This window comes from Periophthalmus magnuspinnatus, chromosome 10 (assembly GCF_009829125.3).
Source record: "Periophthalmus magnuspinnatus isolate fPerMag1 chromosome 10, fPerMag1.2.pri, whole genome shotgun sequence".
NCBI classification, from domain to species: domain Eukaryota; kingdom Metazoa; phylum Chordata; class Actinopteri; order Gobiiformes; family Gobiidae; genus Periophthalmus; species Periophthalmus magnuspinnatus.
The window spans coordinates 568,048-593,152 of NC_047135.1; the positions used below are offsets into that span (position 1 = coordinate 568,048).

The 25,105-nt window shown below is 45.9% G+C and overlaps 1 protein-coding gene across 1 annotated transcript in view; it reads right to left on the minus strand.

The window, feature by feature from the left end:
* Positions 1 to 22,286, minus strand: part of efnb1 (ephrin-B1) — a 120,209-nt gene extending 97,923 nt beyond the window's left edge. The window contains exon 1 of the mRNA XM_033974026.2: positions 21,351 to 22,286. Coding sequence (XP_033829917.1) covers positions 21,351 to 21,466 — 116 coding nt within the window. The 5' untranslated portion in view covers positions 21,467 to 22,286. The remainder of the gene's footprint in view (positions 1 to 21,350) is intronic.
* Between the last annotated feature and the right edge of the window lie 2,819 nt (positions 22,287 to 25,105).

Below are 25,105 nucleotides of genomic sequence, written 5' to 3' on the forward strand. Positions count from 1 at the left end.
GTACTGCAGTAGTTCAGCTGTAGTACTGCAGTAGTTCAGCTGTAGTACTGCAGTTCTGCAGTAGTTCAGCTGTAGTACTGCAGTACTGCAGTAGTGCTGTAGTACTGCTGTAGTACTGCAGTAGTTCAGCTGTAGTACTGCAGTAGTTCAGCTGTAGTACTGCAGTTCTGCAGTAGTTCAGCTGTAGTACTGCAGTAGTTCAGCTGTAGTACTGCAGTAGTTCAGCTGTAGTACTGCAGTAGTTCAGCTGTAGTACTGCAGTTCTGCAGTAGTGCAGCTGTAGTACTGCAGTAGTGCAGCTGTAGTACTGCTGTAGTACTGTAGTACTGCAGTAGTTCAGCTGTAGTACTGCAGTACTGCAGTAGTGCTGTAGTACTGCTGTAGTACTGCAGTAGTACTGTAGTACTGCAGTAGTACTGTAGTACTGCAGTAGTACTGTAGTACTGCAGTAGGAGGTACATGTTCATGTTTTGTCTGGAGGTTGTAAACTCAGAGGCTCCTGTCACATGTTCAGTTTAATGTTTCACTGAGAAAAACAGACGTGAAAATACAGAGACTTTATTTCTCCAGGTTTGAAAATGATTTCTGTTTTTTATGAGATAAAACTGAAAAAGTAGAACAGATTTTAAATGAAGACGAGACACAGACTCTCCTCATTCAGTGATTTTAAAATTAAATGTTATAAACACGTCACATGTGTGAAGAGGCACATGGAGATCTGTGGGAAAGAAAAAACACGACTAAAGACTTTTCAACAAAACAAATGGTGGAAACTTTGAGGATTTGAATAGAAAATAGAAAAAAAATTAAAACGCAACAATTTGTTTTCTTTGCTCCATAAATCACATTTTATATGTTCGATGTCTCTGTTTATAAAATGTAGAAAGTCGTGAAAAAAAACTCCCTTTAAAAGTAGAACTACTGCAAACAAAGAGAACTCTGTAAAATCAACTTTATAAATCATTTTAAATCACTTAATTAATGCAAAATGCTAGAGGGAGGCATGTGAACTCTGGAACAAGAGAATCCTCAAACCTCCAACTCAGAACCGACAACACAAACACACTGTCCTCCTCCTGCTCCTCCTGCTCCTCCTGCTCCTCCTGCTCCTCCTGCTCCTCTTGCTCCTCCCTTCAAAGGCCCATCACTAAGCACAGCTCTAATGCAGTCCGAGCGCCGGGGCAGAGCGCCCGGTCGAGGTTTAAGAGGCGCTCTGCCGCAGCTTTGAAGAGACGGACTGAGCCTTTTCCAACCGGAGCCAAATCATTTCCCCTTTTCCTTCCTCTCCCCTTTGAGGAGGAGGAGGAGGAGGAGGAGGAGGAGGAGGAGGAGGAGGAGGAGGAGGAGGAGGAGGAGGAGGAGGAGGAGGAGGAGGAGGAGGAGGAGGAGGAGGAGGAGAGGGGAGCGCCACCAACCAGCTAACCTAGCATTAGCCACCAGCCCCTCCAGAATCACTGCACTCTGCTCCCATGAGCCTTTGCAGCAGATGCACGGGGCTTAAACATAAATATATTCAGACGTTCATGTATATTTGAGTCTGAGGCTCATCCAGCTGCACTTTACCTCCAACGACACGAGACACGAGAGGCAGGTGCGACATTCACTGAAGTATAAATAAATCAGACACGCCGGAGATGCTAAAGGTGTTAGCACAAGAGCATGAGAGCATGAGAACACGAGAGAACGAGAACACAGGAACACGAGAGAACGAGAGCACGAGAGAACGAGAGCACAAGAGCACAGGAACACGAGAGAACGATAACACAGGAACACGAGAGCACAGGAACACGAGAGAACGAGAGCACAGGGACACGTTCGCCGCACGTTCGCCGCACGTTCGCCGTTTAAAGGAGGAGGTTAATGTTTAGCTTGGGTCTTAGTCGTGTTTGTAAAAACAGATTTGAGTGAAATACGTTGAATTATTTGAGATTGTGACTTGACGTGAAACCAGTGAGTTAAAGCCGCACTATGGAACTTTTATGTTTGAGAGAAGCAGCAGCTGCTCTGTCATTAAAAAGGAAAAAGCTAATGTTTTAGTTTTAGTTCTGAGTCGTGTTGATGAAAAATAGATTTGTGCAAAATCTGTTGAATTATTCAGAGCTGAGGCTGTGGAAATATCTGAAGTTTCAACAGGTGGTGAGTTAAAGCTCCACTGCGGGGCTTTTACTGTGGGGGAGGGGCCACTGCTCGCCTTGGAATGTTCCGCACTGTGGTTTTAAGCAGTTACAGGCGTTTTTGAGCAAAGAATGAAAACCATGAACGTTTAAACTGTGGAACATTTCAAGAAGAAAATTAAAGCCGCAAGCGGCATCGAACGGCCCTCGCGGGCCGTGCTTCGCACTCGGCCGACCCCGCACTCCCTGTGGGTGGCGCTAACGCGCCACTTGTCCCTTTTTTATTGCGGCTTTGGGCTGCACTTGTCACCAAACAAGTCAATTTGTGCTGATGCACAAAATGCAACAACATGGGTTTTCCAGGCATCGCCATGGCAACACCGTGCAAAATACAAACTTGGCCCCCCAGACTTTTTGGACGGGGACGACCTGAAGAATCACTGTGCCAAATTTTATGTCCGTCGTTGACGGTAATAAGTCGTTATAAGACTTTGAAATGCATGAAATTTTGGAAATTTTCCCATTAGGATAACATGGGTGCTTTCGCGCATCACCATGGCAACCCAGTGAAAAATATGACATGGGTCTGATTGACTTTTTTGATCAGGATGACATGAAGAGTCACGGTGCCAAATTTCACATTATTCCATGAAACTAATATTTTTCCCATGAATGGGAAAAATTGTGAGGTTTCCCATTAGGATAACATTGGCAGTTTGGCGCATCGCCATGGCAACACGGTGCAAAAGACAACATAGGTCTGATTGGCTTTATTGATTGGGATGACCCAATGGAATTTTGTGTCAAATTTGGTAACATTTGGGAAAACTACATTTTTGGCCTTCCATACAAATATATTAGATGTTCTGTAGGGGGCGCTATCGCGCCAATTTAGTTTCTGTCATAATGAGTAGCTTTAGGCCCATAAGTTTTACAACTGATTCGAATTTGAGCCAAATCGGACTTTGCATGCGCAAACGGGAGCAAATTTTGATTTTTGAAAATTGCAAAAATTCCGATGGAATTTTGCGGCTTCGCCGCACGGAAACCGTAGTAGGGATCATCATGAATTGGATAACTTTTGATGCCCCACTTGTCTAGATGATGTACAGTGAATTTCAGCCCAGCCGGTGAAGCACCTTCAGACGAGTTGACGAAAATGCGAGGTCAGCGAAAACGCTGACTCGGCATTTTGGAATTTTCAATCCAAGATGGCCGACTTCCGGTGCATCCGAGGGCGTGGCTATAATAATCTTTTTTTTTTGGCATCACTTGAAGAATGCGTGTACCGAATTTCGTGGCTCTACGCCAAAGTTGACGTCGGGACGTCTCCCATTGACGCAATGTATTTTGACTTTTGCAGGGGGCGCTGTCGCGCCATTTTTTTATGCCCGATGATGCACCATATAAAAAAATAAATTTTTCGGCAGACCTGAATTTTGGGCAAAATTTGGTGAGTTTTTGAATATGTTCAGGGGGTCAAATTCCTGCTCAAAGTGCAGAAGAAAGAAGAAAAAAAAAAAATAATAATAATAAAAATAATAATATTTTTAGCAAAAACAATATATCCGATAACATTAGAATGACATATTATACGTTTTTTGAAAGCTCTCAACTTTCCCCACGTCACCGTGGGGTCAATGGCGAATGACGAGCGCTAACGCGCTCGTCATTCGCCATGACGTCGGGGTCCGCCATTGACCTCCCATTGACTTCCATTCATTTTAGCAGTTATAAGTACGGCCCATGCCTGCGGCATGGGGGCTTGGATAGGGCTCGATGCCAGGAGTGTGTTTGGGGACATGAGCGCTTCGCGCTGCGTCAGCGTCAACATTGAGTCAATGGGCTTCGCCCATTGACTCAATGTTGACGCTGACATGCTAGCAAGAACAAATATGCATGTCCCATGCCTACGGCATGGGTTGCTAGGACACAGGAGTCGGTGCAAGGTCGCGGTGCTGCCACGAAGTTGCGCGCTTCGCGCGCAACTTCGTGAAGACAGTCTGCAACGATGAGTGCTTCGCACTCATCGTTGCGGAAGCAATAGGCCCTACGCCCTGTGGGGGCTCGGGCCTAATAATCACCTCCATGAAACAGGGGGCGCTCTTCCAAACAGAAAAGTGACACAGTGAAGCTTTAAAAGTGCAGTTTGTTTCCACATGTGTTCAGTCCATTAGAGTCGAGGATAAACCCCCGACGCTTCTGTGGCTTAAATGAGTTTTAACAGTTTTAAAAATGGATTTTATGGATTTAAAATAAACTGATCAGGTAAAGTTATAAATTTAATTTAAATTCTGATCATAAATCTGTGAAACACCGAGTGCAGCTTCATGAAGCTCTTTGTTGTTCCTCTGGTCCATAAAGCGTCTGGTCTGGGGGCACATATATATATCGTGTTTGCTTTCGCAGACCTTCACTTCTCTTCCTCATATTGAGGCGTCCACGTCCCGAGCGCATCACGGGGGCGAATAAACACGCCGCTAATACGAAACATGTGCGGAGCAGATGAAACGGCCGCTTCCTTCATAAGAGTCGCATGAAATATAGACTGGAGCGTCCCGCGGCGTCCCGCGGCGTCCCGCGGCGTCCCGCGGCGTCCCCCCCCTCTCAGGACTTTTTAGATTATTGTCCAAGAAAGAAACACATGAGCCGCCAACATGGCCGCCCGGCGCAGAGAGGACGCCGTCTGACAGTGACATCTCTATTCAACACAGAACGACTTTACTCTCACCCGCCTGACACGCATGAACGCACACACACACACACATGAACGCACACACACGCATGAACACACACATGAACACACACACACAGACACACACACACACACATGAACACACAGACACACACACACACAGACACACACACACACACACAGGGGGGGGTCTGTGCCGCTGTGCGGGTTTAAGCTCGGCATTATGGGTAGATTAGAGTGGAGAGAGAGAGGTATCTGATGTCATTGTTGGTTTGTCTATAGTCTGGCCCTGTGGACCTCAGGACCTCAGGGCCTCATGCCACAGCACATTTCTGCTCTTTATATATGGTTCAGTCCTGGTTTAGTCCTGGTTTAGTCCTGGTTTAGTCCTGGTTTAGTCCTGGTTTAGTCCTGGTTCAGTCCTGGTTCAGTCCTGGTTCAGTCCTGGTTCAGTCCTGGTTTAGTCCTGGTTTAGTCCTGGTTTAGTCCTGGTTTAGTCCTGGTTTAGTCCTGGTTTAGTCCTGGTTTAGTCCCGGTTCAGTCCCGGTTCAGTCCTGGTTTAGTCCTGGTTTAGTCCTGGTTTAGTCCTGGTTTAGTCCCGGTTCAGTCCCGGTTTAGTCCTGGTTTAGTCCTGGTTTAGTCCCGGTTCAGTCCTGGTTTTCTGCTCTTTTTCTGCTCGTTTACTTCAGTCGTCCGTTCGTGTTTGTGTTTTTGAAGTTCACATTTGGACGAAATGTGAATTTAAAAAAATATTTTGATTTGTTTTTAATGAGAAAAAATAAAATTATATTAAAATTTGTGGAAAAATCTTGAGTCGTGGTTTGATTTTGTTTTAGACTTGGTTTGAACTAAAAGACTCAAACAGTGATCAGTGAGTTGACCTGGTTAAGACCTCATTTAGACCTCATTTAGACCTGGATTAGACCTCATTGAGACCTCATTTGGACCTCATTGAGACCTCATTTACACCTGGATTAGACCTCATTTAGACCTCATTTAGACCTCATTTAGACCTCATTTAGACCTCATTTAGACCTCATTTAGACCTGGTTCAGCCCTTGATAAACACTGGGACAGACTGATGAAGTTTCCGTTGCTGTTGCTTTTATTGGACAAATTAGTCCCAGAAAAAACCTAAGTGACTCCATCAGTCGGGTCTGTCATCAAAATAATCAAAATAATCAAAATAATCAAAATAATTAAATTAAACGAGTGAAATCCCGGCGGCTTTTGGGCCCTGGGGTCCAAGGCCGACACAGACACAACCCGACCTGATCCACAGACGACCTGAGACTTTAGAGACTTTAGAGACTTTAGAGCTGCACATTTAGGACGTTAAGTTTCAGGAAACAGCGACGTGAAAATCAAACTGCAGACACAGAATCTCCTCTGACTGAAAGTTTGTTTGTTAAAAGGGAAACTGCTCACGTCTGAAATGATAAACAGATGAAAGACGGAGGCGTGAAAGAGGAAAAGTTCAGTCCGTCTTTAGATTTTAGTCCTGCTTTAGTTCTTTGTAGTTGTATTTTGTTGATTAGCTTCTGCCGACACATTTATGTAATAAATAAACTTCACAAAACCATTCAAGTATTTGCAGTAAAAGTAGTGGGAGGTTTGGTTATGTCCACGAGTGCGAGTACTTTTACTACGACACAATCACATACAAGTACTTGAGTTTATACTTGAGCTTTGTGTTTCATTGTGATTTAACCTCGTCCCGTTTCCCGTCGCTCCTTGTTTACCCCTGGACTCTGCGGCGGCGGTAAACACAGAGTATTCTTCAAATGCTAAAGAGCCTTGTGCGGGCGGAGGGAGGGGGCGGAGAGAGGGGGCGGAGAGAGGGGGCGGGGAGAGGGGGCGGGGAGAGGGGGCGGGCTCTGAATATGTGTGGAATTGTCCTGTTTCCGAGGTGTGAATGGGAATGTGGTCCCGGGGAGCGGGGATTGAAGCGTCAGTCACAGCTGCCACACAACGGCCCCGAACAGGCAGATCCCGGGCCGATCCCAGGCTCGTCCCTCCGGAGGGGCGGAGGTCTGGGGCCGTCAGGGGACCAGCGGGACGCTTTAGAGACGGCTTTTCTTCCACCGGACAAGAGCGACCAAGGACTCACGCTGGGAGTTTGGTTAGAAAAGGTTTGAGAAAGTCTCCGGTAAAAGGGTTAACAGAGACTTTATGTTCAGACGAGCTTTAAGCACCAGACAAACCAGCTGCAGTATCGGATCTTCTATCGATTCATTTATCGATATCTTGTTTGATGTGTTTATTTGAATGATCCGTGGAAAGAGCGGAGTTTTAGGATTTGTCTTCATCCTGTTCTTTTTAAGTCGAGGCACATCACAGTTTTATTATTTATGTTAAAGTCTGATTATTTTGTTTTTGACCCTTTAAACTAACTAAAAAAATAAATAAATAAATATAAAAAAAATTAAATAAATAAATAAAATAAATAAATACATATCAAAAAATAAAATAAACAAATAAAATAAATAAATACATATCAAAAAAATAATATAAATAAATAAAATAAAAAATAAAATAAATAAATAAATGGATGTAATGAGATTATTTCCTGGTCGCTGTCGCCCCAAAAGTCTCAGAATGTTTGAACTTTTATTTACACAAAGTTCTTCTGTCGTTAGAGAAAAAACAGCTGCGTTTTACATTAGGATCAGTTTTGTCTTGTTTTATTTTTGTTTAAAGTAAATAAATGTTGTTTCCGTCTCTGGTATCAGTCGATATTTAAAGCTACAGAATCAAAATCAGTCCTTGAACTTTAAAAAGTGTGGATTAGTGCATTCCGACGTTTTTCCTCCACTGTGACAAAATATGAACCAGAGGCTGAAGATAAATCAAACTTCTGAACAACATGTGGATTTAGGACACAGACGGAGCCGGAGGAAAAAGAGCCGTTCAGATTAGAGCCGAAACGAGAGCGTCCGGCTCCTAAAAGAGCCAAAGACCCTGAGATTAAACGGCTCCTAATGGTCTCATGTCCCTCTGCTGCGGCGCCGGGATTATGAAGCTTTGTAATTAACATGGAGGAAATGGGACGGGTGGAGCGGGTGGGGCGGGTGGGGCAGGGGGCGGGGCTTATGCTGACACTAATACACGTGTTTGGCCAGTTTAGTTGTTTTTTTTTATTTTAGTTTAGTCCTAAAAAGTTGAAGTTCACACAGAGTTTCTATTGTTTTTAGACAAAGTTCAGGATCATTTTAAACCTGATTTTTACAGGTCCAGTTCTGTTAAGAGTTAGTTTAAACCTAAACTGGGACCAAACCCGGGATTAGACCAGGACAAACCAGGACAAACCAGGCCTACAAGAGAACTAAACCAGGATTAGACCAGTTCTGTTTAGACGTTGCATTACAAACTTGATCTTGGTTTAGTCCTTCATCAAGATCTTGTTTAGACCTGGTTTAGTCCTGGTTTAGTCCTTGGTCCTGGTTTAGTCCTGGTTTAGTCCTTGGTCTTGGTTTAGTCCTGGTTTAGTCCTTGGTCCTGATTTTAATCGTTTATAATTATGGAGGCTGAGTTGGGGGTCGGGGGGGAGGGGCATATAAAGCCCCGCCCCTCTGCCCTGATGACACACTTCCACATCAGGACGTCAGGATTATTCAGATAATCGATAATAGATAATCGAGATTATTCAGGTCAGAATATGATCGAAAAAAACAAATATAATCATCTCGACTCAAAAAAACACAAACCTCTGCGTCAGTGTGCGGTCAGTGTGTGTCAGTGTGTGTCAGTGTGCGGTCAGTGTGTGTCAGTGTGTGTCAGTGTGTGTCAGTGTGCGGTCAGTGTGCGGTCAGTGTGTGTCAGTGTGTGTCAGTGTGCGTCAGTGTGTGTCAGTGTGTGTCAGTGTGTGTCAGTGTGCGGTCAGTGTGTGTCAGTGTGTGTCAGTGTGTGTCAGTGTGCGTCAGTGTGTGAGAGTCTGTTTATTTGGATTTTTACAGAAGTATTTTATTATTTTACAGCTTCATTATTATAAAGAAAACAGAATGTGAAAACGACACAATAATTGCTACGAAAAGACAGAAAATAAACGGTTCTGTGCTTCACAAACTGAGCCGACAGTTTAATGATCGGGTTTGTTCAACGTCAGAACAGATTTTTAAAACGAATACAAACGTGTTTATGTTTTATACGAGTTTAATACTGATAAAAGAAGAGACTCTGTTCAGACGTCAACTCTCTGATGTGACTCTGACTTGCACAGCGCCCCCGTCCTGTCACATGAGGCGCTGCGTGTTACTCCAGAACATTCTCAGTTTCTTCAGTTTATTTGGTATTTGTTGGAACCCAAAGTCCTGACACGTAAAATTCTCGCCGCCCCACAAACGTCTTTGGTGTGCCACAAACTCGGGGAAAACAGATCCTGGAACGACGGAGCTCCTGACGTCTTTAGAGGAGGAGGAGGAGGAGGAGGAGGAGGAGGGAGGCACTGGCAGAAAAGGCTCTCTCCTCTGCACTCCTCTTTCCTCTCTCCATTTCTCTCCTTCTCTGCCTGTTTCTTCCCCCTCTCTCTCCTCTCTCTCTCTCTCCTCCTTTTCTCTTCTTATGGACTGATTCTCTGGACTCTCCACTCGAGGCTCCATAGAACTTTATATAGACACAGAGAGAACAGGTTTATACTAGACCTGGTTTAGTCCTGGTTTAGTCCTGGTTTAGTCCTGGTTCAGTCCTGGTTTAGTCCTGGTTTAGTCCTGGTTCAGTCCTGGTTTAGTCCTGGTTCAGTCCTGGTTTAGTCCTGGTTCAGTCCTGGTTTAGTCCTGGTTTAGTCCTGGTTTAGTCCTGGTTCAGTCCTGGTTCAGTCGTGTAAAGTTGAGACCAACATAATATTTTATTTAATTAAATTCCATGCATTTTTGTAAAGCCAAATTTCACAACACGAGGAAACGCACGAGTTTAACTGGATCCACTGGTTCCACTGGTTTAAAAAATGGTTGATTTGACCAACGGAAAAAAAGATATAGACTTGCAGACTTGGTTTAGGTCTGGATCACACCTGTTGCAGTCCTGGTTCAGTCCTGGTTCAGTCCTGGTTCAGTCCCGGTTCAGTCCTGGTTCAGTCTCCACGTCCTGCTGCTGGCCTGTGGTATTCGCCCGAGCGTCTGGACTCTGGTTCACGCCGGAGCCTCTGGTTCTGGGGATCCTCTGGACTGGGGGATCCTCTGGGCTCTGGGGTAATGGTTTTAAGGACGCTTGTCAGATAGATCCGTTCCACTGTCCCGCTCAGGTCCTGATCTGCCCCAGCTTCAGTCTTTTTGCCTTTCAATCTTCCGCTGTCTCTCCTTCTCTCCCTCGTCTCTGCGTTTCCATTTTTTTTTTTTTTGCCCGACACATGGGAGTAATCTGGAGCCGTTTCTGGGCTGAAAGGATGTGCGGTTGAGCCCAGGGCCCAGTTTCAGAGCTCGACATTAGCTGCTTCGCTCTCGGCTTTAATCCCCTTATTTTCAACGGCTGCTATGCAAAAACAGGACTAAAGACGCAAACAAAAGGCAGACTTTGGCCATTCAGACGTTTCCTTTAACACTTCCTGCGTGTGAAGAGCTGAAATGTAGTTGGAATATGTCGAAATTTAGTTGGAATATGTCGGACAGAACTTTTAAAACTGTAAATGTGTCAGCGTTTGTGCGACGGCCAAATATAATGTTACAAACTCGTCTAATGGACTCGTGATCTGAAATCACTCTGAGCTTTCAACGACACAAACACGAGCAGCAGGTTTAGAGGATTTAATCGTATTTAAGACACACCGATCCAGAGCTTTCAGGTCCGATACTCGATACCAACTGATACCAGAGACTGAAAACAGCATTTACTTTAAAAATAAAATCAGACTAAACTGATCCAGATGTTACGGAGCCGTTTTACTTTTGATGAAATTGTAGAAGAAGAAAAAATTAATTTAAATCGATGCCTAGACTCAGATCAGCGCAAGAATCAGAACTAGAACCCATTTAAACAAGTTTTAATCCTGAAAAAGAATCAAAAAACTGAACAAAACTGGACTTTTTCTGAAGTTTTAGGAAAGTTTTGACCTAAAACTGGACTCACTGCCAGAGTTCTGTCCAAAAGTACATTCTACTGTCCAAATGTTTTATGATTAGTGTGGGACAGAGCACATATACTCACATACTCATACTGTGTACTCACATACTCACATACTCACATATACTCACACACACTGATACTAAAGCAGGACATATGTTTTCTTCAGACGTCTTCATTCCTCCAGCGTTTGGCCCGGTCCTAAAGTCCACACTGGCTCAAACCCGCTGGCTCCGACCTCCTTCCATCATTATAACATTCCCATTATAACATTCCCATTCCCTCTTTTCTCCGTGCCTGGTTTTGGCCGATGGGAAGTGGCCGGTCGGTGCCAAGGCCTCTCTAATGAAACGCCGGTCAGTCACTGTGTCTAAGGAGCCAGTGTTCGTCCACTCCAGCGGCTCCCGGCTCTCAGAAGGGCGCTCTCTGGCACGCCGCTCACACCTCCTTAAAACAGCCCTGTGTCCGCTCCCAGAACAATGACCACACCAGCGTCCACTCCGCGCCGCTTAGTCACTTCCACACTCATTCACTTGTCTCGTTTTACTGCGCTTTAATTAGGCCCAAATCCCATTAAAAACACACATGACTCTAAACCTTTTCACGTCACACAATATGTTTTGTGTTTCAGCTCAGGCGGCGATTTGTGCAGACGCAGAGGTCAGGCTGAGTGTGAGACGGACACGCAAAAATGCACCGAAATATGCACAAAAATACGCACAAAGACGCACAAATACACACAAAAATGCACCAGTGGCACAGTCCTGGTGTGGGAGGGTTTTGTTCAGTGTGAAACGTAACGGAGTAAAAGTATCTGTACTTTCTACTCCATATTTTAAACAGGACTGAAAAGTAAAAGTATTTTTCTTATAGTTTGAGACCTGCTGAAAAGACGGAGGTTTATTTTTAACACGCTCAGAATTTAAACAGATTCAAATATAAAAATAAAAACTGAAAAAATATGAATTCAGCTCAAAATCTGTATCAAAATCACCACATCTGAAGATTTACAAGACTCAAAATCTGAGAAATACTTTGACTTTTTACTCTTTAATTACATTTTTAAACAGGTACTTTAATTCTTTTACTTAAGTACTTTTTTTCATGTGATACTTTTACTTGAGTAGAAGTACAGATAACAGAGTCAAAAGTAAAGTAACAAAACTCCTGTGTTGTCCAGTTTAAGTCCAAGTCTGTGTGTCTGGACCCTGGTTCAGTCCTGGTTTAGTCCTGGTTTAGTCCCGGTTTAGTCCTGGTTTAGTCCCGGTTTAGTCCCGGTTTAGTCCCGGTTCAGTCCCGGTTCAGTCCCGGTTCAGTCCCGGTTTAGTCCCGGTTCAGTCCCGGTTCAGTCCCGGTTTAGTCCCGGTTTAGTCCCGGTTTAGTCCCGGTTTAGTCCCGGTTTAGTCCCGGTTTAGTCCCGGTTCAGTCCCGGTTTAGTCCCGGTTCAGTCCCGGTTCAGTCCCGGTTCAGTCCCGGTTTAGTCCCGGTTTAGTCCCGGTTCAGTCCCGGTTCAGTCCCGGTTCAGTCCCGGTTCAGTCCCGGTTTAGTCCTGGTTTAGTCCCGGTTTAGTCCCGGTTCAGTCCCGGTTTAGTCCTGGTTCAGTCCCAGTTCAGTCCTGGTTTAGTCCCGGTTCAGTCCTGCTTTAGTCCTGGTTCAGTCCTGGTTTAGTCCTGGTTTAGTCCCGGTTTAGTCCCGGTTTAGTCCCAGTTTAGTCCCGGTTTAGTCCTGGTTCACTTCTTAGATTCTCGCTGTCACATTTTTAAAAACATAAAAAACATGGTCCAAATGTTTCCTAATGATTCACCATGATGAGTTTTCAAGCTCATTTCACAAATTTTCGATGCCAAAAACAACAACAACAGCAACTAGCATGCTAACCGCGCACCAGCCTCACGTCCTGGTCCAATAAAAGTGTTTATAATGAAACGCAGCGCCTCGTTTTATGATTTCTGAGCAGGGAAACCAAATTTATTTAACTACGTGACAACAATCTGGTACCTTCCCTTTAATTAGCCGTAAACTCCGGTATGGCCCCTTTAATTCGCTCTAAACTCATTAAAGTCCCATTGAACGGCTTTAATTAATTTTCCAAAACACATTTTTGTTTCTCAACCAGAGCCAATAACGACGAGTCCAACCCACGTGTGTCAGAACCGAGAGCAGCGTTTGTGCCGAACGACCCACCGGAGACTTTAAGAGACTTTAAGGAGCCTAATTAACACGATTCATTTAGAGCGCGGCTAAAAGTGCCTTTTATTACGCAACGGTCATTTTTAGCCGACGCTACATCAAAACGCTAACGTCAAACTTTATAAAACTTGGGTCACACTTTAATAAAACTGTAAAAAGTGTCGACAGGTGATAAATGTTTAAAGTTTGGAAATGTGTCAAAGTCAAACCTGTCCTGAGCTTGAGTCTCTATGGTTCTCATCTCTGTGGATCATTTTGTTTTGATTTACACTTTTTAAATCACAATATTCATTTAAAACCACATAATAAAATAAACATTTCAAGCAGATTTCAAGTTCAAACTCTGGTGTCCAATGGAGCTGACGTCGCCGTAAACGTCGTCACAACAAAGCGCCGCTGCAGCGCCCCCTGTGGACAGATACACGTCACACTAGAGCAGAGCATTTAAAACATTTGTACCCAAATGACGACGCGACGCTGCAGAATCTACGAGTATCAACAATTAAGAAAATAAAACTGGAGAAGGAAGAGCGGACGTCACAGTAAAGTGTCACAGTGGGCGTGTCACAGTGGGTGTGTCACAGGTGGAGGTGAAAACAGGGATTTATCGACAAAATGGCGTCTTAATAATAGTGGATTAAAGATTAAACTCAAACATGAATCAGTCCAAATAAAACTTCAGACTCAACGAGAAGAAACGAGGAGAAAATGGAGAAACATCTGAACAGTTTGAACACGTTTGATTTAATAAAACCTAAACTGCGTCCACACCTTCACCTGGAGCGTCCGCACCTCCACCTGGAGCGTCCGCACCTTCACCTGGAGCGTCCACACCTCCACCTGGAGCGTCCACACTTCTCTTCTTCTTCTCGCTCAGGACACATTTCAAACTTTCCGTAATATAATCGTCCATCGCTTCAGTGGATTTTATGGGCACATTTTTACTACTCGTGTTTTTCCCTCTGAATCCTGTTGATACATTTCTCTGGACGTCTTATCAATCACGCTAACGCTAGCTCCAGCGCGCTCGTCCAAGTCACTTATTGCCTTCAGCTGTTACACCAGTTGTGAACGGAGCCGTACAACATGAAAGAGCCGTATATAACCACGGCTCACACGGAGACAGAACAAACGCCGACATTTCAAATTTGAAAAAAGTCAGAAAAAAATTACTTTCAAATGTTTTTTGGGGCCGAGGGTTTGGGCCGCGGGTTTGGTGTATAGGGCCGTCCACGCCTCGCTCGCACACAGACCTGATCAGTTTACAGTGTGAGCCACAGAGCCGTAGAGCCGTAGAGCGAGTCCATCTGGAAGCCAAACGCACACGAGGAAAAAAAACACGCACATTTTTCAGCCTAAAGATCTAAAAACATTTCACAAAAAACACGACTCTGCTCCAGGAGTTTGATAAACAAACAGGAGGAAAAGTGAAGTTTGAGAAAAGACACAGAGACACAGAGACACAGAGACACAGAGACACAGAGACACAGAGACACAGAGACACAGAGACACAGAGGACGTGAGTATATGACACATGTACCCGGAGTATTCACAGTAATCAGAGTACACTCAGTACTCTAGTACAGTTACTCTATGTTCAGATTACATTTACTTCACTAAATTAAAGGGACATGTCGATATTTGATCATGAAATTTTGGCTTCGAACTGGAAAGAATCAGAGAAAAATATAAAACACAACTGTGTGTGTGTGTGTGTGTGTGTGTATATGTGCATGGGGGTGTGCGTGTGGGTGTGTGGGGGTGTGTGTGTGTGTGTGGGGGGGGGTTTGTGTGTGTGTGTTTTTCTGTCTTTAATTAGAAATAAATAAACACATAATAAAAAGTAACTGAATAAACCTGTGTGTGATTAGAATATTAAGACATGTTTTTTTAATACTATAATTTAAATGTAAAAGTGTAAAAGTATTTTAAATGTTCTTTGGCCAATTTAACAAAATACAATTTAATGCAGCAGCAATAATAATAATAATAATAATAATAATAATAATAATAATACATTTATTTGGATATTTGATTAATATTAAATTTATCTTCAAACATGGAGGGAATATTTTTTTTCCGGTTGTGAAAATTGGACTTTAAGTTAAAAAATTCCAAAAAGGAGAAACCCGCGGTCACAGGCCCCGCCCCGTTTCACAACGAGCGGCTCTGATCTGCGTCGCCTCAGACTCTTACCACACTAAAGTTTCAGTCTGTGTAAATAAAAACATCTTAAAGTATTTTCATGTACATACTTGTACTTAGATATTTGTGGAACAGAACAGCAGAGGAAACAGAAGTACTTCAACGGGACACGTGTCTGTGATACTTTTACAGTTTAAATGTACACAATTAAAAGTCATTTATTTACTAGTATTTTTACTTATACTGCATGTACTTTAGACACAACAATTCACCAATATGTGACTAAATTATGAAAAATAAGCAGCAGTGATAATAAACAAAATGGTAGCAGTCGTAGTAGTAGTAGTATTAGAACTTGCAGTAGTAGTAGTGCAGTAGTACATTCACTTCTACTTAAGTAAAAAGTATAAAACATAAAGTTAAAGCGTGGTACTTTAATAGTCGCTTGTAGGATAATTGTGGCGATAATGAAATAATTAGCGGCGTTAGCATAGCGGTCATAGCGGTGTTAGCGGTGTTAGCGTAGCCACGTAGCCGCTCTCAGGCAATTTCCGGCTGTGGACCTTTAAATCAGGGTTAAAGCTGCGAGTCTGAGTGTAATGAGATCAGTATCAGGACGAAACTGGACCCAGGACGAGAGACGGGAGACGAGAGACGAGGGGGAGACGAGGGGGAGACGAGGGGGAGACGAGGGGGAGGAGGAGGTCCCAGGGCAGCAGGAGGGAGGAGGGGAGCGAGGGAGGAGGAGGAGGAGGGGAACGCCAGAAACAAAAACAGGGAAGGAGATTCTGAATAAACTGTTGGAGGTCTGGTATGTGGAGGTTTAGGACTCGGCTCCTGAACAGAGATCTTTTCTGACTCAAAGTTATTTAGTAAAACTAGAGACAAGTGAGGAACAATAATGATTATAGTACTAGTACTGATTATAGTACTAGTACTGATTATAGTACTAGTACTGCTTAAGCTGCAAAGTACAAGTTAGTTTACAAAGTATTTTTTAAACTTTTACATTTAAACTTTTTGGTGCATGCAAATACTTAGAATAAAAGTATCAGTACTAATGGACTTAGTAGTAGCAGTAGTAGTAGTAGTAGCAGTAGTAGTAGTAGTAGTAGTAGTAGTAGTAGTAGTAGTAGCAGTAGTAGTAGTAGTAGCAGCAGTAGTAGTAGTAGTAGCAGCAGTACTTAAGGTTGTGGAAGTACCAGCAGTAAAACTTCACTTCCCGTTACTAAATTTTATGCTCAGGTTTTATTTCTCACTGACAGAGTAATCATTGCACAGACTTAAATGTCAGTAGTATTAAGTACTCGTAACAGATACTTCCAAATACTTGTACTTGTAGTTGGCAGTACTGAGCCGTCAGAGACACTTTCACTCGTGTCTTTGTCTTTGTGCCGTTGAAGCTGCTTCTCGTTGGACAGGTTCTGTCAGTTACAGTTTTCTGCTTTTGCACTTTCTGTTTTTCTAAGTCGTCACCTGCAGAAACCCCCCAAAGGTCAAAGGTCACAGGTTATGCCAGAGCCTTTAAAACACAATATTTACTCTGATAAGAGCCGCTTTAAAACGACACGATAAGAACAGCTCCGTTTGTTTAGCTTCAATCACTCCATGAAACGAGTCGATTATTCACCTCGTCTCAAAATAAAAGTTTAACCCGTTGGACTCGTAAACGTCTCGACTTTACGCTCGGTTTGGATCAATTTAAACTAAACGGACAAAGATCAACACGTTAATCGAATCAGACGCAATCATCAAAACCAACGACGCTTAAACCCAAAACAAAACCAGTCAAGTGTCACGAGCGGAAAGATAAGACGAGGAGAGTAAAGAGAAAAGAGGAACAGCACGAGGAAAGTACTCGAGGAAAAGTACTTCACTAAACTGGACTTTTTACTCTTACTGTAGTACATCTGAGAGCAGTATGTGTACTTTTACTCCACTAAAGTACTGAACTGGACTGAAAAGTAAAAGTATTTTTCTGATTGTGTGAAACCTGCTGAAAAGACTGAGGTTTATTTTTTAACACGAACAGAATTTAAACTAAATAAAAATATACAAATAAAAACTGAAAAAAAAGATCGATTCATTTGTTTTTGTTGAAGAAAATTCAGCTCAAAACTTTATCAAAATCTCCACATTTGAAGCTTCATAAGACTCAAAATCTGCATGAAATACTTTTACTTTTTACTCTTTAAGCACATTCTTAAACATGTACTTTAATACTTTTACTTTAATACATTTTTTCATGTGATAATTTTTCTTGTATTTGTACTTTTACTTAAGTATCAGACTGGAGTACTCCTTCTGGGCTTTTTCGACTCAGAGTTTAGAACAGGTTTTATAAAATCTGTGTAGTAGTAGTAGAAGTAGTAGTACTGTTATATTTAGTCACGGCTGGTATTTGGTCAGCAGTAGTGAAAATATTTCTGCAGTAGCCGTCACGCTCGCAGTAGCAGCCACAGTATTCGTAGTATTCGTAATAGTTGCAGACGTAATTTAAGCCGCTGAAATTGAAGTAGTACTACGAACATGGACGTGTATTTTTAGTCGTATATTTCACACTCTGTGCAGTTTGATTTTTCTTGAGAAGCAGAAGACGCTTTGACAAAACAAACGGCAACATTAGCACAAGTTAGAAAAGTAAAAGTAGTGATTTAGACTTTTGTAAATGTGTTTTCACTTGAAGCGGCCGCACAAAAAAATACGTGAATAGAGTTTGTGTAGTTGTTCTGTTTACAAAAAGCCAATGAAATCTATTGCCAAAACCAGACGGGTTTTTGATTCAGCCGGAGCCTCGGCAGCAGCAGCAGCCTGTGTGTGCCCAGCGCCCGTGGCTATTTAGCTGCTTTCAGAGGTGTGTGTGAGTGTGTGTGAGTGTGTGCGAGTGTGTGCGAGTGTGTGCGTCCCATCATCTTATTTGTCTCCTGAGCTGTAGCAAACACAGCGTTAGCCACGGGTCACAAGGTAAACATTAGCCAAGGATGGGCCGGGGGACAGGGACTCGCACGGCCTTGTCAGATTATCATTAAATTGGCAAAGCGGCGCGGTCCTGCATTCCCCCGCACGTCTGAGCGCTACACACGAGCACAACAACACACGAGTACACGGCGTTTACTCAGGACGGTTCCTCCTCCTCGGGACAAAAAGCCACCGGGACGTGATCAGTCATAACAGAGTGACATTTTCGGAGCTAAGTCCCACTCAGCTAAATGAGCGCTAATCCGATTTACTGTTCAAAATGTTCTAAGGAGACTTGTGTTTTGGCGGGACGCACCAGTCGCTCTCACACAAACAGCCCCGGCGTCGTTTATAAACCTCCCAAAATGTTGTTTACGCCCCGTCACGCCGCGCTCCGTCTTTGCATCTCGTCCGTAGCCTCACGCCGGGAGCAGATCGATTAAACACGGACCGATCGGATCCGCTCATACCGATCCATAAAAGTAAACGACGGCGAGGGAGGACGGATTGGCTCAGACATCCTCCCCGCACACAGACCTGAACCCGCTGCGTTCTTATACTTCTGCCTCATAACTCAGCGCCTGTGGGGAGAGCGTCGTTACATATTGTGCGTATAGATGTGGCGGTACTGTACGACAACGGGCCCCTCGATTAATTTATTAACCCGGGCCGCCGCGCTCCCCGAAGTGCACGCAGGAAGTTAGAGCTCGTAAATCTTAGATGGGTCTAAAGATACTGTACCTTCTCCCATTGGGTTTGTACCGTCTCTATCAACACCCACAAAGCAATATATAGACCGCAGAGAGGCCGTTACCGCGAGCAAATAGACAAGATGGATGCTGATTGGTGCGCACGTATTCACTGTTTTTATTGGCTGAAACGGAGGCTCCGCTGATGGATCTGTTTCACTCGAGGAGCAGGTTTGTCTCTGGTTATTGCACACGGAGATAATCGTCGGTTGTTTCTTTTGTTGCGTTTTTTTTGTTGTTTTTTTCCTTCCCGGGACTAGCACGGCGGCGTAATTAGGTTGTAGAGAACAGTTTGAGCAGAGGCGCGTTATTGTTCCACCGTGAACTTTATGAAATATGGGAGTCGCAAAGAGCAGAGCGAAACGGGGAGGTAGAAACATGAGCAGGCAGTTTCAGGACGAGGGAGAGAGGCCGGAGAAGAACGACCTCGAGTGAAGCGAGTCGCGCGGGGAAAGGAAACGCAACAGCGATAATTAGATTTGTGTTTAGAAAAATTGCAAAATCTGTTCTACCGTGAAACAGTAAAAGTTTGAAAGTTTGGCAAAAATAGATTTAAAATAATTAATTAAAAGTTGAGCTGTTTTGTGGTGAGAAAGTCTTGAAAGTTGAGCATCTAATTATTCAAAAATAACCTAAATATTTAGATTATACTGCATATATTTCGAAGTACTGCACGTTGTAAAGTAAAAGTATCCAGCTCTCTCGGCGCAGTAAAAAGTGTGAGGTTAATTCTCGCTGAAAAGTTTTACCTCGACTCGACGTAAAACTTTAACCAAAGCACAAACTTGCGAAATAAAAGTTATTCTCTCAAACCCGAGTCCCATTTTTCAAAACGGCGACACTTGTGACGACGAAGCAAAAGCCGAACGACCCTCGGCGTAATCAGCCCGAACGTTTGGAGAAAAGACGAGCAAAAGGTTAAACCAACATCTCCACAAAAGGCCCACGACGTTTACACAGACTGAGACAACACACAACACACACAACACACACAACACACACACAACAGCACACACGACATTCCTTAATCGTCCTAATCTTTCCCAAAAAAAACAAAACACAAATATTATTGTTACTGTTGTTATAATTTTATCTGCGTCCAGCCCCGAGAGCAGCGTGATCTGTGGGTTTTTCACAATAAAAGATTTTTACTGCAGCCGTTTTTCCCTAATAGTTTGGGATAAGTTGATTCGCTCATTGTTCCACTTCTCCTCCTCTTAAATAGATCCTGATGGGCCGTAGTCGTCAGCGTTAGGCCCACACACACACACCGGCGCGCGCACACACACACACACACACACACACACACACACGGTGACATTTGACCGAACTAAACCAGGATCCAGTTGAATGAATAAGTTCTAGTTATGAGCTGATTCAGACTATTTCCCCTGTGGAGCCGTGAGCCCAAAACTTAAGGTCAGATTGTGCAGAGTGAAAAGCCGAGGCTAAAGGTCTCACTCTCCTCCTCCTCCTCCTCCTCCTCCTCCTCCTCCTCCTCTGTTCTGTCCAACTCACTTCATGCAAATGTGGGAGTTGAGCCTAAGTGGGTGATAATTGTTACCAGAGCAGTTTTATTATCAACAGTCTGGGCTTGTTTTTGATGGAGAATATTATTTTGAATTAAAAAAAAAAAAAAAAAAAAAAAACCTGGTCTGGCTCAGGTTGAACTTATTTCCTCAGATTCTTCACTTTTTTTCTCTTGATGTTGTAAAATACTCGGGAGTTAAGCCCAGTCCAATTACGGGGAAAGGGAAATACTTTGAAGCAATTAATCCTTTGATTTTGATTAAAGAGAAATATCTGGATGTTTTTGAAAGTCTGGAGGGACACGGAGAGTGGCCTCGTGCACGCGCCAGGTACAGCAAAGGCTCATGGGAAAAGCTCAGGAAATATGTTGGTCGTGCAGAAGTGGGCTACAGCCTGACACACTTGGCACGGACATTATTTTAGTCTAGATTCTTCTTCACTAATGACACAGTTACGCGAGGCCGTTTGGGAGGAGCACGTGACCCAGTCCAACGTCCACGTCTCCAGATAAACGCGCGCGTGAACAAACTCTGTCATTAAACTCTATTATTGTGGCTGAAGGGCCCGGGCTCTGGGTCCAGCCGCTTTGGGAAAGTCCCCACAGAGAAATAAAGCAGCTCCGTGCGCCCGGCTCAGGGTGCAAGTACACAAATATACAAATATACAAATATACAAATATACAAGTATACAAGTACACTCATACACTCATACACTCATGTACAAATACACAGATACACTAACACACACACGCCTCGTCTGTGGTGAGGCTGCGGCTCACACACACACACACACACACGTCTCCTCTGGATTTTATGGCCCTAATTTAACAGCGCGTTTCCCTCCAGCTTCAGTGAAACTTCCCCCTGAAACACTGGCCCGTGACGCACGAGCGCACGGTCCAGATCAGACACTTACTTTGGATTCTGGGAGCTCCAGATGATCGTCTCCAAAGACTTGGCTGAAGGTAACGCGGACCTGCACAGCAAAATAAAGATCCAAAGGTAATACTTCCACGAGCACGGTCCCGCCATCCTGGAGACACCGAGGGGACAAACCGAAGCGTCCGGACGCGCGTGCAGCTGTGTGGGGTTCAGGAGGAGCGTGGGTCTGGATCAGTCTGGAGCAGGAGAGCTCGACACCAAACTCATGTCCTACTGTGGCACCAGAGCGCGCGCCAGAACCACTGTCCTTGGCTGAACTGGGACAGACGCCGTGTCCTGGATGACCCGCGCGGAGGTAAAATGACCTGGAGCCGGACACAGATTCTTCTCTCCGCGGTGGACACGCGCGCGCGCTTTGTGTCAGATGCCCTGGTGGAGCCTGGACCTGCTGCTTAAAGCCTGAACAAAAGCCTACAGATAAATCCTACAGATAAATCCTACAAACATCCATCAGTCACAGCTCCACTGCGGCGCGGGGGCTCCCGGGGTCCATGTCCTGCGGCTCCTGCGGCTCCAAACACCCGAGTCTCTGTTGTAAATGTCCCGGCGCGTGCCACAGTGTCTCCTCCGTGCGCGGTGTGTCCTGGTCCAGCCCGGGCCGAGCCGTGCGTGGCGTGTGCGTGGCGGAGTCGCGCGTGGCGGAGTCGTGCGCGGTCCCTCAGTTAAAGCTCCGAGTCCTGGAGCGCGCGAGACAAAAGTGCAACGAATAAACGTCCAGTCACACCGGCCCGGGCCCGCGCGCACATCCGCCCCTGACGCTCGTGAGCATGTCCACTGTGTCCACTGAGTCCACGCTGTGTCCACGCCGTGTCCGCGCCGTGTCCGCGCTCTGTCCGCGCCGTGTCCGGGGTTTTCTGGTTAAAAAAGTCTCTCCGCGCGACTCCGGTGCGACTCGAAGCTGGAGCTCAACTGTAACCCGAGAGAGAAGAGCCGAGGAGTACAAGGACCCGCCCACAGACACGCCCACACACCCGCTACAGCCAATCACAGCGCACCCTGCACGAGCCAATCACAGCGCCCCGTCCAGGAGCAGGAGCTGAAGGCATTTATGGAGACGAGGAGAGAGAGAGAGGAGGAGAGAGGAGGAGACGAGGAGAGAGGAGACGAGGAGAGAGAGAGGGGAGAGAGGAGGAGACGAGGAGAGAGGAGACGAGGAGAGAGAGAGGGGAGGAGAGGAGGAGACGAGGAGAGAGAGAGGGGAGGAGAGGAGGAGACGAGGAGAGAGAGAGGAGGAGGAGACGAGGAGGAGGAGAGAGAGAGAGGAGAGAGGAGGAGAGAGAGGAGACGAGGAGAGAGAGAGGAGGAGGAGAGACAGAGGAGGAGGAGGGGGAGACGAGGAGAGAGAGAGAGAGACGAGGAGAGGAGACAGAGAGACAGAGGAGGAGGGGGAGAGAGAGAGAAGGAGGAGGAGAAAGAGGAGGAGGAGACGAGGAGAGAGAGAGGGGAGGAGAGGAGGAGACGAGGAGAGAGAGAGAGGAGAGGAGGAGGAGACAGAGAGACAGAGGAGGAGGTGGAGACGAGGAGAGAGAGAGAAGGAGGAGGAGGAGAGAGAGAGAGAGGGGAGGAGAGGAGGAGACGAGGAGAGAGAGAGAGGAGAGAGAGAGACAGAGAGAGAGGAGGAGAGAGGAGGAGGGGGAGACGAGGAGAGAGAGAGAGAGAGAGGGACAGAGGAGGAGGAGGGGGAGACGATGAGAGACAGAGACAGAGGAGAGAGAGAGAGAGAGAGAGACAGAGGAGGAGACGAGGAGAGAGAGAGAGGGGAGGAGAGAGGAGGAGCCGAGGAGACAGAGAGACAGAGGAGGAGGGGGAGACGAGGAGAGAGAGAGGAGGAGAGAGAGGGGAGGAGGAGAGGAGGAGAGAGGCAGAGGAGGAGAGAGGAGGAGACGAGGAGAGAGAGAGAGAGGGGAGGAGAGAGAGGGGAGACGAGGAGAGAGAGAGAGAGGAGAGGAGAGAGAGAGGGGAGGAGACGAGGAGAGAGAGAGAGAGAGAGGAGAGAGAGAGGGGAGGAGACGAGGAGAGAGAGAGAGAGGAGGAGGAGGAGAGAGACAGAGGAGGAGACGAGGAGAGAGAGAGGAGAGAGAGAGAGGAGGAGGAGGGGGAGACGAGGAGAGAGAGAGAGGGGAGGAGAGAGACAGAGGAGGAGACGAGGAGAGAGAAAGGAGGAGAGAGGGACAGAGGAGGAGGAGGGGGAGACAAGGAGAGAGGAGAGAGAGACAGAGGAGGAGACGAGGAGAGAGAGAGGGGAGGAGAGAGACAGAGGAGGAGATGAGGAGAGAGGGACAGAGGAGGAGGAGGGGGAGACGAGGAGAGAGAGAGAGGAGGAGACGAGGAGAGAGAGAGAGAGGAGGAGACGAGGAGAGGGGGGGGGAGGAGAAGATTGAGGAGAGAGGAGGGGGAGACGAGGAAAGAGAGAGAGGAGGAGAGGAGGAGGAGACGAGGAGAGGGAGAGAGGGGAGGAGAGGAGAGAGAGGGGAGGAGAGGAGAAGAGAGAGGAGAGAGGAGGGGGAGACAAGGAGGGAGAGAGAGAGGAGGAGAGAGAGAGGAGGGGGAGAGAGGGGAGGAGGAGAGGAGGAGAGAGAGAGGAGGAGAGAGAGAGGAGAGGAGGAGAGGGGGAGAGGGAGAGAGGAGGAGAGAGAGAGAGATGAGAGGAGGAGAGAGAGGGGAGAGGAGAGGAGGGGAGATGAGGAGAGAGAGAGGAGGAGAGAGAGGAGGAGACGAGGAGAGAGAGAGGAGGAGGAGGAGGGGGAGACGAGGAGAGAGAGAAGAGGAGAGAGAAGAGAGGGGGAGAGAGAAAGGAAGAGAGGAGGAGGAGGGGGAGACGAGGAGAGAGAGGAGGAGAGAGAGAAGAGAGGAGGAGGGGGAGAGAGAGAGAGAGAGAGAAGAGAGGAGGAGGAGGGGGAGATGAGGAGAGAGGAGGAGAGAGAGAGCGAGAGGGGAGAGAGGAGGAAAGGAGGGGGTTAAAGAGAGACAGAGGGGCTGAGGGAGCGCGCGAGGGGGTAGGACTGACCCCACAGCACACACACCCTCCTCCCCCCTCTACACCCCCCTCCACCTCCTCCACCTCCACCTCCACCTCCACCCGGAGCCATCGACCCAAATTGAAATGATCTTTGTCACAGGCGGAAGAGCAGAGTCTGCACCTCTAAAAGTCCATGTGTCTCTATGTCTCTGTGTCTCTATGTCTCTGTGTCTCTGTGTCCATGTGTCTCTATGTCTCTGTGTCCATGTGTCTCTATGTCTCTGTGTCTCTGTGTCCATGTGTCTCTAGGTCTCTGTGTCCATGTGTCTCTGTGTCCATGTGTCTCTGTGTCCATGTGTCTCTGTGTCCATGTGTCTCTATGTCTCTGTGTCCATATGTCTCTATGTCTCTGTGTCCATGTGTCTCTGTGTCTCTATGTCTCTGTGTCCATGTGTCTCTGTGTCCATGTGTCTCTATGTCTCTGTGTCCATGTGTCTCTATGTCTCTGTGTCCATGTGTCTCTGTGTCTCTATGTCTCTGTGTCCATGTGTCTCTGTGTCCATGTGTCTCTATGTCTCTGTGTCCATGTGTCTCTATGTCTCTGTGTCCATGTGTCTCTGTGTCTCTATGTCTCTGTGTCCATGTGTCTCTGTGTCCATGTGTCTCTAGGTCTCTGTGTCTCTGTGTCCATGTGTCTCTATGTCTCTGTGTCCATGTGTCTCTATGTCTCTGTGTCCATGTGTCTCTAGGTCTCTGTGTCCATGTGTCTC